General features: G+C 37.4%; 1 protein-coding gene across 3 annotated transcripts in view; it reads left to right on the forward strand.

The window, feature by feature from the left end:
* The window catches only part of MRPL22 (mitochondrial ribosomal protein L22), a 35,553-nt gene extending 22,335 nt beyond the window's left edge, over window positions 1-13,218 (forward strand). For 2 of the 3 annotated variants that reach the window (XM_005209656.5, XM_005209657.5), the window contains 4 exons: window positions 4,436-4,501; window positions 5,320-5,397; window positions 6,921-6,990; window positions 12,921-13,218. In XM_005209656.5, the coding sequence (XP_005209713.1) occupies window positions 4,436-4,501; window positions 5,320-5,397; window positions 6,921-6,990; window positions 12,921-13,132 (426 nt within the window). In that variant the 3' untranslated portion in view covers window positions 13,133-13,218. 3 annotated transcript variants of the gene reach the window in all.
* Window positions 13,219-13,737: the final 519 nt, after the last annotated feature.

Raw genomic sequence — 13,737 nt, forward strand, 5'->3', positions numbered from 1 at the left:
TGCTTTGGCTTAACCTCCTGGATGGGCTTCCCTGGTAGCTCAAATGGTAAAGAATCTGCCTGCAATGCAGGAGAACTGGGGGTTGAATCCCTGGGTTAGGGAAGATCCCCTGGAGAAGGGAATGGCAACCCACTCCAGTATTCTTGCCTGGAGAATTCCATGGACAGAGCTGACAGGCTATATACTTCATGGGGTCACAAAGAGTTGGACACAACTGAGTGACTAATTCTTAACCTCCTAAATAGGCACCTTAACTCTAACTGAGCTAATAGCTTGTGACATGACTGATTTTTGACTCCCAAGAGGCTTTATAATGGAATATGTGAGATTGGCAAGAATGGCTTAAGCTATTGACTGATATTTATTTATTTTGGTCTGTGCTGGGTCTTTGTTGCTGCGTGGCCTTTTGTCTAGTTTGGCACAGGCTTCTCCTTGCGGTGGCTTGTTTTGTTGTGGCACAGGCCCTAGACTGCATGGGCTCTAGAGCATAGACTCAGTAGTTGTGGCTTACGGGCTAAGTTGCCCCAGGCATTCGGGGTCCTCCTGGGCCAATGTCTCCTGCATTGGCAGGTGGATTCTTTACCAGTGAGCCACCAGGGAAATACACAAATATCAATAAAATATTTTCTGTATAATGAGCTTTCTTTATTTCTTTGCTTGAGCTCTTTGGATTTGGATATTGATTGGAAATAAAGGAATCATAATAGTATTTGCCAGGTCCAGAATCTAAAAGCAAAATTTTGTATTTTGTATTACCAGTACCAAAAAGTATCCAGTCTTTTAGTGTGTTAAACACTCTTCAGGCTATATCCTAAATAGCAAAATTCAAATAGTTAACAGTAGATCATATGCCTAATTCTAGCAAATGAAGAACAATGTCAGTGAGATAATTTGTTATATATTATAATTTACTGAAACTATTTTGAGTAACTTTTGCATCATATATACTCTTCCTATAATATAAGTGCCTGTATGAAGACATTTGGTTTGATTTTATATGGATACTTTGGAGAAACCTAATTTAATTCTCTATTTTGCACAGATTTTGTTTGAGGAAGTAATCCTTTTGGAAAATACCCTAACATTTTCTGATTTTAGTATTTGGTAAATTGATCTTGGTGTATCAGTTATATCTGTTATGACTAAATTATCTGACTCTTTGTGACCCCATGGACTGCAGCACACCAGGCTTCCCTGTCACAGAGTTTGCTCAAACCCATGTCCACTGAGTCGTGATGTCATCCAGGCATCTCATCCTCTTTCTCCTCCTCCTCTTCTTGCCCTCAAATGTTTCCTAGCCTCAGAGTCTTTTGCAGTCAGTCAGCTCTTTGCATCAGGTGGCCAAAGAATTGGAGCTTCAGCTTTAGCATCAGTCCTTCCAATGAATATTCAGAGTTGATTTCTTTTAGGATTGACTGGTTTGATCTCCTTGCAGTCCAAGGGACTCTCAAGTGTCTTCTCCAGCACCACAGTTCAAAGCATCAATTCTTTGGCACTCAGCCTTTTTTATGGTCCAGTTCTCACATCCATAATTATTAATGCTGTTTATAATGCTGCCTGCAATGCAGGAGACCTGAGTTTGATCCCTGGGTCTGGGAGATCCCCTGGAGAAGGGAATGGCTACCCACTCCAGTATCCTTGCCTGGAGAGTTCCATGGAGAGAGGAGCTTGGTGGGCTACAGTCCAGTGGGTTGCAAAGAGTCGGACAAGAGTGAGCGACTTTCACTTTTTTCACTATAAATACCTTGCTTATTAACAGGGAATAATTTGCTCACCTAGCCACATAGTTTACACACAGTGTCATTATTTGCAGTGTCTCTTAGACTTTTCAGTCTGCTAGCTGCAAACATTTAGAAAGTTAGTATTACCTCTTGTTTAAAAGAGGGCCAGATAATATTTACCATTCTATCTCATTCTGTTCTTCAGCATTTGGAATATGTAGTTAAATAACAGTAGATGGGGCAATGAATAAATCCTATAGTAGTAATTTAAAATGAATGTCACCAGTTTAGACCACTCCTTTATTTTTAAGATTGTCTTCCTAATTTAGCTAGTACAAATATCCAAGCAGTGTAGGCTCCTGTAGACACTGTATCTTACATGTGACTTCATCCTGGTAAAGAAAGTAAGTCAGAAATTAAAGACTTCTAAAAATACATATACATACAAAATAGTCATACCTTGTTAAATTGAGCTTGACTTTTTATGTGTTTTTGAAGAAAGCTAAGTTAAATAACTTAGTAGTGAGACTGTATCAAAACTGTTTCAACAGTCACTTCTATAAGAGGCATGTTTTTAATATGTGGATTAATTGACATACTGATCATATGTCATTCTTATGAGTCATTAATGTGGATCCTCTGTACTCTAAAACTTTCATTAGGTGACATTTTTTGTTGCTGTTTGTGTCATTATTTGCATTTAAAAATAAACTTCTTTACAAGTTACTGGTTTAGACATTTCATAATTTAGACTTTTACTTTATTTGAATAGCTGTTTTGGGCATTATATTCTAATGTAACTTTACCTAATTTTACTGTGTAGGTTAATTAATAGCCATGATATTTAACCAGGCCTTCTGACCTGAAATTTGCCACTTTATCTATTTGCCATGGTAGGTTTATTTACTGAGACTTTATCTGGTTTACCTTTGGAAAGTGCGCTTAGACAGTGCACCTGCCTCAAGTAAACATTGAGCTTTTTAGTTTTAGAAGATGATGATTGAATAACTTTCACCTTTTCTGCTAAACACTTGATTCCTTTTTTCCCAGTGTTTTGCCAGGATTACAGTGTCTTTTTTAATATTTGAAGATGATTATATACAGTTCAGGTTTAACAGTATCTCACCATGGGAAACCAAGAGTTGAAAGGTTTCTATATAAAAGATTTTGTTGAGTATTAATTTTTGCAGATTAATATTATCAGTCATGACAGTTCTTTCCTCTCCTGTGCTCCCCAGGACAGACTGTTGCTGAAAATGTAATTAGACTGTTGCTACACTTTTCAGCCTGTCAGCTTCTACTGCAACAGAATTGAAATCTGCCACATATTGAAAGATCGCCACTTGAGACTAGCTGGTGTTTCTAAGTCATTTGTAAACTTCTAGCAGGGCTCAGAACCTTAAAAAGTTCTGCGGTTTCTCTGCTGTTACTTGCCTTGAAAACGTTTTTCTGATTTTAAGTGGCAGTGTGGGGTAGTTGTAGAAAGAGTGTGGGTTTTAGAGTCATGAGGAGAACTTTAAAGATAGACCTGCCAGACATTGCATAAGGCCCTTCACGTACTTCCCTGGGTGGCACTAGCTTTGTCTCTTACAAGCTTTGCTATCTTGGACAAGTCACTTGATTTCTCTGATTTTCATTTTGTAAAGATTTATAAAATGTTTTCTCTCCCAACTCATCGAGTTAGATCATATGAAATAAAGGGCTTGAAAAATGCTTTATGAACTATAAATTGTATAATGGATGATTGATTAAAAAATTCAGTGGGATGAAGCTACCCTCTATAAATAGAAGATAATAAAAACCTAATATTTACTAAGATCTTACCATGTGCTAGGCACTGTAGAGTACTTATTTCATATAGGTTAGTTTATTTAATCCTTATTATAGTTTTAGGTGTTAGGTACCATTATCTTCATTTTAAAGAAGAAACTTAACCAGAAACAGGTGAAGGACCTTGGGTTCTGTAGTTGGTAAATGGTAGAGGGGGGATTCAAACCTGGGTAGTTTGATTCTAGAACCTATGCTCTTCACCAGACACCCACAGTGTTGGTTTTTGTACAAAAATAGCTGTTTCATCCGTTTTTCCATTGTTTTCCTCACTAACAAGAAACTTTTTTTGTTTTTGTATGCTTTGTTCTTTTAGCCAGCTAAATGTTTTTAAAATACTTTCATTTAAGTCTTTTACTATTCACCTGTATAGAAGCATTGCAAATATTGTCACAAACTAGCCATTTTACAGTTTGTTTTTCCCTTAGTAATCTTTATAACATAGTGAGACTTTGGAAAAATATAGCTTTAAATAGGAAAAAACAGTCTCCATATTCTTGATAATGTTTTTATTTCTTATGGCAGCATTTCACTAGGCATTAGAAAGTAAAAACTTTATTAATAGTGTGTTACTGTCATTTTCGGAGAAGGCAATGGCATCCCACTCTGGTACTCTTGCCTGGAAAATCCCATGGATGGAGGAGCCTGGTAGGCTGCAGTCCATGGGGTCGCGAAGAGTCAGACACGACTGAGTGACTTCACTTTCACGCATTGGAGAAGGAAATGGCAACCCACTCCAGTGTTCTTGCCTGGAGAATCCCAGGGATGGGGGAGCCTGGTTGGCTGCCGTCAATGGGGTCGCACAGAGTCGGACATGACTGAAGTGACTTAGCAGCAGCTGTCATTTTGATAGGCTTGTTTAATTTTTTTTTTTTCCTGTTTGTAAGGAAATCTACCATTGTCGAAGACAAATAAAGTACAGCAAAGACAAGATGTGGTATTTGGCGAAATTGGTAAGCTAAAGTGACTATTACCATATAATACTTTGGGAAAGAAGGTTCAAATTTTATCCTAGTATTTGCAAAACCAAAAAACAAACAAAAAAAAACTTTCCCTGTTTTCTCCAAAAAGTGAGGAATATAATTACATTTTCAGACATTTGGTAGGTAATCCAAAAATGATAGCTCAGAGATTTGAACAAAATCTCTGAACAAAAACTGATTTTGTTCAGTTTTTACCTCCTGAGAATCTCAATCATGTTGGATTCATAGATATTTAGAACAAAGGCATCAAGAACAGAGAATCTAGGAAGCAAACTTACATATCTGTAAAAGCTGATTCAACCTGTTTCAAAACTGGTGCCTTTTAAGTTTTTTACCCAGAAAACAAAATTTATATATGAGAGAAAGCAAAGACAGCAAATACATGTATAATAATACATTTATTCCGTTGGAGAATGAGGTGCCTTTTATGCCTACTAGGGTCCTTGCCAGCTTGTCATCTTTCTTTGTCATGTCTGCTCTCTTTTATTATTAAAACTATTAAAATCCAGGTTAGTGGTTGACATTTTTAAATTTGATTTTAACTTAAAGAGAGTGGTGGTGTACCTTCTCAAATGTGTATTTTTCTCCTTTGCATTTATTAGCTATTTTTATTTTTAATGAAAAAAATTTTCCCTAATTTTACTGAGATTTAATTAACCTGTAACTTGTTAGCTATTTTTAGAAGTTATTTGGATTATGGAAGGCTTTTACTTTTCACTGAAGTGGCAATGCTGACTTTGTAAACCAATTTATTTATTTTCTCTTTGTCTGTTATCCTTTAATTCCAGATACGAGGAATGTCAATTGACCAGGCTCTGGCTCAACTGGAATTCAGTGACAAAAAAGGAGCCCAGATAATTAAAGAGGTGAACTAAGACTGGTGGGGAAAGAGCACATAGTTGTCTTGCAGATGTTAGTAAGCTTCGCCTAAATCCAGAATTACCTCATTTAAGTGCAGAGTTTATATTATACAGATTTAGGGTACTCAGTTTTATTAATGTTCTTATACGTTAGGGATGTTCTTATACATTAGGGATGTTCTGTGCTTTAAGTATTCTTTTTCCTGAGATGCTTTTATTTGTACCACAAAGTCATTTATATACATCTTATTTTAAATTATTGGGTCTTGATACATTATTTCAGAAAAATTTTTGTCAATTCCACAACTGAGAGCTTGGGATTTTATAACTAATTGAGTGGAAAAATAACTGGACTGGAACTCTGGTGACTTGGTCTTATCTTTTCTCTGACAATTTCTGTTGTGATTATGGGCAAGGCACTTGTCTAGTTCCATTTTTCTTATTTGTAAACTAGATGGGGTTGAATTGGATGATCTCTAAAGACCCCTCTAGCTCTAAATGCAGCTGATTGACTTGGTGCAAATATACTGTTGGTATTTATGCTGACTCATTCTAGGCACATGAGTGTTTTGTTTCAGAAGGCTGAGTTGAGGACATCTGGGGAAATCAGCATTATTTTCTGTACTTCAGTTAATTTTCACATTAAGTCAGATCTTCTAATTTAGTAGTTGAATAGCTGAGATTGTTGGATTCACACTTCTAAGAGGCTCTCTGGTAATGCCTCTTATGTACTTCCATTCAGAATGCAATTACTAAGTATTTTGTGTACCCAGCTTTGTACTACATTCTTCGTCTTTAAAGGACAAAAAGATCTGCTTTCTGTTATTTCTCACAACTATTGTCCTATTTTAAAAAATGTATTCTGGAGAAAGTTAATTCAAAATATTTGTGGAGAATAAACTTAATAATTCTTTTTTGTTTGTTTTGTTTTTATTTTTTGGCTGTGCCATCTGGCATGTGGGAATCTTAGTTCCCTGACCAGGGATTGAACCCGAGTCCCCTGCATTGAAAGCTTGGGGTCTTAACCACTGGACCACCAGGGAAATCCCTAAACTTAATAATTCTTAAAGGAAATTTTCAAGTATGATTTTCTGTATTTGTCTGATGTTGTTAATTGTTATTTTGGATCCAAAGTTGAAGAATTTTCAGTAAGATTTAGCTCTTGAGCTTCTTGAACTTTTTGACAAAGTCTGTGACTCAAAGACATAATGCTCATTACCAGGGATGCTGCTGCTGTCTGTTGATCCTGCTGCTGATGCTGTTATCTCCTCCTTTACAGCTTACACATTCCATTTAAAACTTAGCAGTATCGACTGTGTTCTTTGCATTTGCAATTCTTGTCTGAGGAAGGAAACTCACTGTATCCATTCTCCTTAGTACTGTTATCATTTGATACTCTTTTTAAAATTGACTATAATAGGAAAGCGTGTGATTAGCAGTCATACAGAGATAACAACAAGAAATGAGAAATTTAATTCTGTTTTAGTTTAAGGTCAGCCATATGAATGCCTTTCTTTTCCTTGTTTAAGGTTCTCTTAGAAGCACAAGATATGGCAGTAAGAGACCACAATGTGGAATTCAGATCCAATTTATATATAGGTAAGATCTTTAATATTCTTAGCTTTGGAAAATATCTTCCAGTAGTGATGCCAAATTCTTTATCTAATAACAGTCTTGGTATCTAAATACTTTGGACTATGTTTACCATTGGAAATTGCTGGTGATAGTTTATTTTTCAGTCTTCAGCATGCTAATGTTAAGTCTGTTGTAATGGTCCTAACTGCTTTATTTTTACTTGTTCTCTAATGAGACTGAGATCATGAAATCTATTGCTGATAGTTATTAAATAATGGATATCAAGATGATACGTAGAGTGGTCCTTTACTCATAATAAGAATGTAGCTGATTTTTTAAAAAATGAATTCTTTGTCAACCCGAAAGAGAGCTATAAAGGATCACAGTGGACTTAGAAAGTCTTTATAGATAATGTGCCATGCCAGGTGCCTCGTCCATAGAGGTATCCTGTAAGTTAGCCCTCCTAGTACCAGAATGGAAAATCATCTGTTGAATTATAAAAGCCAGGGGACCTTTGAAGACTTAGTGACCCAGATGTGTTGGTTCCTCTTTGTTCTTAACATCCTAAGGCATTAGCTCTGGTTTTGTAGGCTTGTCTCACATCTATTTAATGTAAGTGAAAATGTTTTGGAAGGCATGGTGTACTGTACAAATGTAAAGGATTTTTTGGTAGCATAACTTCATACTGATCTTTTTCTAGAAAGAGATCAGTGTTTCTTGCAAAGCTCTTCCCCACCCCACCCCAATAAAATGGTGCATAGGTTGGAGTTCATGCAGCAGTTACTCCTGATTTCAGGAGTTTTGTCACCAAACAGAGATGTTGATGTCAAAGCAAGATTTTCTCAGTCTACCAAACCTACGTATAAGAAGGACTATTTTACTAAAGATATTTCAAATTCAAGATATGGGAACTTCTGTTCTCCACACAGAGGGGAAAAGGCTGAATCATTATAGTGGAAGTTAGCTGTACCTTATAGTTTTTCAGCAATTAGCATTTTAAAAGATCATCTAAATTCCACTTTGTCACATAACCTCTGCCCTACTGGAGATGTTTATTCGGGTTAGTATCTTACCTCACCTCACCTGAAATTGATGCTGGCAGCTACAGCTACTTCTGAAATTCAAATGAGTTATGGTTTTCAATTGAAACATCTTATTTTAAAGCTGAATCTTGTAAAATTAATTATATTCTGATACATGTATAGAGTTAGAGGGAAATCAAAATGGCAACTCAGAAGATGCAGGCCACAGTAGTTAATCATAAGCATTTTCTTCTGGGAGAAGCATGAATAAGTAATGCTGGAAGGACCCAGAATCGCTGGAAGAGATGAAATGGATGAAGGGCAAGACCATTTGCTTAAAACCTCTTGGTGACCTTTCCTGCTCCATGACTGAATATCAAATGACATTTAATTAATTTTATTCAATTTCATAAGAATATTGGCTTCTTAGCTGATCAGCAGCATTTCGTAATGTAATTCAGATGCAAGTGAAATGGAATTTGTGTTTAAGTCCGTTTCAGTAGTTAGTATTTATAGCGAGAGGGTGAAGAGCTTAATCCTGTCTCACCAAATGAAGGAGCAAAGTCCAATATTACCTTTAAGCAGAAATCAGCTTAACTGGGAATGGTCCTTTAATGTACTGGTCTTCCTATGCACGTTTCTGTTGAGAAACCTCTGCTCCTCCTGTACCTTCTTTTCATATAGTTCTGGGTCAAAATCTCTTTTCTCAAGTAGGGCTAGTAAGTCTGGATTTGTCTTATGATTTTAAAAACTCATTTGCTAAGTGTTTTGTTGCCTAATTCTGTTATGAAGGAAAAGGAGATGAGTACCCCCAGGAAGATGAAGTATCTGACCACAACACATCAGGCAATTTATCCCTGTATTTGCTAAACTTCCCTGATATGAATTGTCTGAGGTTCTAGAGTCAGACACAACTGAATGACTTTCACTTCTCTTATTAAAAACACAGATTCCCAGGCCTCACCACAGACTGAAACCCTAAGGGAGAGGCTTGGGTAAAGTCTGTTGATTCTTACCCATAAAATGTGGGAAACTGATTGATCTTATAGTCTTTGAGAAGGCCTAGATATTTCATTCCATAGACTTCTTTTAGAGTTTGAAAGCCTAGTTACTTGTTGACTGCTAGTTTGGCTCAGCAAAAGCTCTTTCAGTCCCCTGAAATAAGTAAGTTCAGACATTATAAGGGATGTACTTTTTTGGTAGCATATGTTCTCATTATGTGGTAATTCCTTCAAATGCTTGTCATCAGTCTAAAGCTCATACCTGGTGTTGCATGACCGCAGACTTTGAAAGTTCATTTCCTTTTCAAACTTGTAATGATGACTAATGACATAGTGATAGGCCTTAACAAGTGGACATGGACTAATAAAATGTCACTGCTCCGTGATTCATAGCATCTTAAAGTAGTTCACTTCAGGGAAAGTGAACGACTGACTTTGAGTCTTCTGGGCTAAGACTGATGAAGGGGAAAGTGGGGAGGGTTTCTGAAGTTAATGTTAAGATTTGCATTAATCTAAATACAAGTAATCGGAAATATTGAGAGTATTTTCAATATATGGTACCTGCTAGGCAGTATCTTTGAAGGTCGTTTCTTCTTTTGAGATATCTTATTGTTTTTTCTTTCATTCAAAAAATATTGGAATGCCTACTTCCCTGTTGGCTCAGTCTGTATGGTTCTGCCTGCAATTCCAGATACCTGGGTTTGATCCCTGGGTTGGGAAGATCCCCTCTGAAGAAGGAAATGGGAACCTACTCCAGTATTCTTGCTTGGAGAATTCCATGAACAGAGGCGCCTGATGGGCTACAGTCCTTGGGGTCACAAAACCCCATGGACCAAAACCGTTCATATCAGTACTGTGTGTACTTGGGAAACAATTAAATTTAGTTTAGAATTTGAGCAAATTTAGCAGAGACGTCTCTTCATGGAAAATAGATGGGGAAACAATGGAAACAGTGACAGACTTTATATTTTTGGGCTCCAAAATCACTGCAGATGGTGACTGCAGCCATGAAATTCAAAGATGCTTGCTCCTTGGAAGAAAAGCTATGACCAACCTAGACAGCATATTAAAAAAACAGAGACATTACTTTGCCAACAAAGGCCCATCTAGTCAAAGCTGTGGTTTTTCCCGTAGTCATGTATGGATATGAGAGTTGAACCATAAAGAAAGCTGAGTGCCGAAAAATTGATGCTTTTGAACTGTGGTGTTGGAGAAGACTCTTGAGAGTCCCTTGGACTGCAAGGAGATCCAACCAGTCCATCCTAAAGGAAATCAATCCTGGGTGTTCATTGGAAGGTCTGATGCTGAAGCTGAAACTCCCAGTACTTTGGCCACCTAATGTGAAGAACTGACTCATTGGTAAAGACCCTGATACTGGGAAAAATTGAAGGCAGGAAGAGATGGGAATGACAGAGGATGAGATGGTTGGATGGGATCACCGACTCAATGGACATGAGTTTGAGCAAGCTCCGGGATTTGGTGATGGGCAGGGAAGCCTGGCTTCACACTCAGCAGAAACTTGAAATTTCTGTTTGTTGAGTGAGTGAACCGCATAGTTTTGGATCTGCGAAACTGTGCTGTTCACTCACTCAACAAATAGAAATTCCAAGTTTCATTTAGAACAGATTGCTATTAAAGTGGATGTCTACATACTGTTTCATTTTAATTGAAGTAGTTCTGTACTAAAGCAGTTTGAAACTCAACATACATAATTAGTGGAGGAGAGGCTGGAGGAGGGGAGACCCTAAACCAATTTGGAATCTATACTGTAAGCCCTGATTTCATTCAGTTCTGAGTGGTTGTGTTGTGTATTCCCATTCCAGGGTGTGGTGTTTCAGAAGAAATAATGTTTTTGTTTTGACATTAAAAAGTGATGGCATTATATGCATGAAGGTTAGGCAAATGTTATTTTATGGCCTAAAGAGGAAACCATAGCTCGCATTTCGTAGGTTCTGAGTGTTTGCTCTTAGGTATTTTGGGAGAAATGGAAAGAAAATGGTAGTTAGCATAGACCCTGATAGCACTGATCATTGTGTTTTGATAGATTATGTAGTGTTGCACAGTTAGCTAATTTTGATACTTCTTTCCCTGGAGTGTAGTAGTCCTTATTCTCAGAGCATTTGGAAATTGATGCTCAAATTGGATAGAGTAGGAGTTTTGGATAAAATTAGCCATCATGTTTGTAAAATCTTTTCAGAAGTTTCTACACTCTTCCCAGTGTCACTGGTTTTATTTTTAGAATTCCTCCTGACAAGTGGATTCAGAGCACCTGGAAATACTTATGTTATAAAGTGATTTGTGTAATACTGGTTTTTGTTTGGAAAAACTAAAAAAAATTTTTTATTGAAGTATAATTGACATGCAACATTACGTTCGTTTCAAGTGTACAGCTGGATGATTCATTGTTGAAAAGTGGTCACCATAACAAATCTCGATAGCATCTGTCATCATACATTGTTACAGGGTTTTTTTCCTTGTGATGAGATCTTGTAATGTCTCTTCTCAACTTTCAAATATGCAATACGGGTATTGTTGACTACAGTCACGATGCTGTACATTACATCCCCATGGCTTATTTATTTTATAACTGAAAGTTTGTACCTTTTGACTCACTTCATCCATTTAGTGCCCAGTAGATGAATTTGATAAATAGGGAGTTAACTCTCACTTATCTCACTGAAACCCTAGGCAGTTTTCTTAGTCACTTTCATCCTTAGCTTTCTCTTTGGTAAAGCTAGGATGGTTCTGCTGAAATCACTTCATGAGAGGTTTGTGGTCAGAGGGTTGTGGAGCACATACTTTGACATGGTCTCTGTAATATAAAATTCTGTCACAGTAAGAATAAAAGTGGTGAGTATGAAAGTGAATTAATTTGCTACATATGCTATAGATTTTGCCTTTTTAAAAGGCTTATTAAATTAACTAAAAATGTAAGACTAAATTCAGAAGGTAGTTACTATGATTTACCATGGGTGAACAGGTGAATAGATTGCTTCTTGTACTATTTAAAAGATTTCTTCAGATTTTACAAGGTCAAACCTTGACATGTAGAATAGGGACAGGGAGATGAGGGGATAGATATGATGCAGGAGTTCCTAAACCTGACTGAATCAGAGTTGCCTGGATTGGGGGATGTTGTTTGCTCAGGATATAATTTCCAAGGCCCACTCCAAATATAAATTAGAATATCAGCATCAGCATTTTAAATGTGTTCCCTAGGTTTGTTTGATGTAGTAGCCTGAGGATAGCATTTGGGAGCCATTGGTTCCAGAGGCTTCTCATACAATTAGAATAAAATCAGAATGTTCTTCCCACAACCTCCAGGGCTCTGTGTAATCTTGTCTTCATCTCTGATCTCTTCCCCTTATTTGTATCACTCTTGGCCTTGCTTACTGTGCTTTAGCAGGTTCTGGTCCTGAAACAAGCCAAGGATGTTCTTACCTTTGGGGCTTTGCACGTGCTCTTTCCTCAGCCTGGAACACGTTGCCCTTAGATATTTGCATGAATGATTCATTCTGGTCCTGGATCAAATGTGTCTTCCTCAAGGATGCCTCTTGACACCACCCAGTCTGAAGTTGCCTGCACAACACCCTCTCAGTCTCTGTCACATCACTGTTTTTGTTTTATTCATAGCGCTTGTCACTAACTAAAATGATGGTGTTTGTTTTCTGTCATTCTCCTCTAGAGTGTCCACTGTATGGAGCCAGGGCCCTTGCTGGTCTTGTTCACTCTTAACTTCTCCAGGACCTGAAATGGAGCCTGATCTTATAAGGAAGAACTCAGAAGATACTTTAGATGAGCCTGCTCTAGCCCTGAGCATGTAATCTTAGAATCTAGCTGAGAATACAGAAATTGCTCAGCCAATCAAGCTGTAATCTTACAGATACAGTTATGGTTGTTTTGTGTAATTCTCTTTTTCTTCCCTGTCTAGCTGAGTCCACCTCAGGGCGAGGCCAATACCTGAAACGCATCCGATACCACGGCAGAGGTCGCTTTGGGATTATGGAGAAGGTTTTTTGCCATTATTTTGTGAAGTTGGTGGAAGGCCCTCCACCTCCACCTGAGGCACCAAAGACAGCAGTCACCCACGCTAAAGAGTATATCCAGGAGCTTCGCAACCGGACCATCATTCACGCTCTGTGATGGGACTATTCAGACTCCATGGTGTATATATTTTACCATTTATTTCTTAAAACCAACAAAAATTAAAGACAGATGCTTTCTATGAATCGTTATTGAATTATTGAAATGTGAAGTACCACTGCTGGTTTTATATGAATATTTATAAATCTCTGTCCATTTCTTGAGAGCCTCTGGTTATAGTTTATGTATTTGCAACTAGGAAGGGGAAATCAGCTTTAAACATAGTGACAGACTATGACAGAAGGCCTTTTTGAAAACTGTTTGAAAGGAATGTTAGCTTTGTAGCTAGTGCCCTGCAGGTGGTAGTTTTGATACTGGACTTGAGTAGAAAGTTATAGGATAAGAAAGCTCGTCCTTATTATTTCACTTGATTTTCCTCTTGAGACTGAGGGAGGTGGTGGAGGGGAGCATGCCTGCATGTTGTTTCAGCGCAGTATTTTAGAGTGTTCTGTGGTTCAGTTTTTCCTTTCACTGTTGGCATTGACTAGTGGGTGAGGGTTTATATTATCCTTTACTGTTTTGCTGAAACTTGAAATTACAGGAATTTATTAGATATATTAATCTAAAACTCCAAAAATCATTTAACTTATAAAGTTTATTTTCCT

This window comes from Bos taurus, chromosome 7 (assembly GCF_002263795.3).
Source record: "Bos taurus isolate L1 Dominette 01449 registration number 42190680 breed Hereford chromosome 7, ARS-UCD2.0, whole genome shotgun sequence".
Classification (NCBI taxonomy): Eukaryota; Metazoa; Chordata; class Mammalia; order Artiodactyla; family Bovidae; genus Bos; species Bos taurus.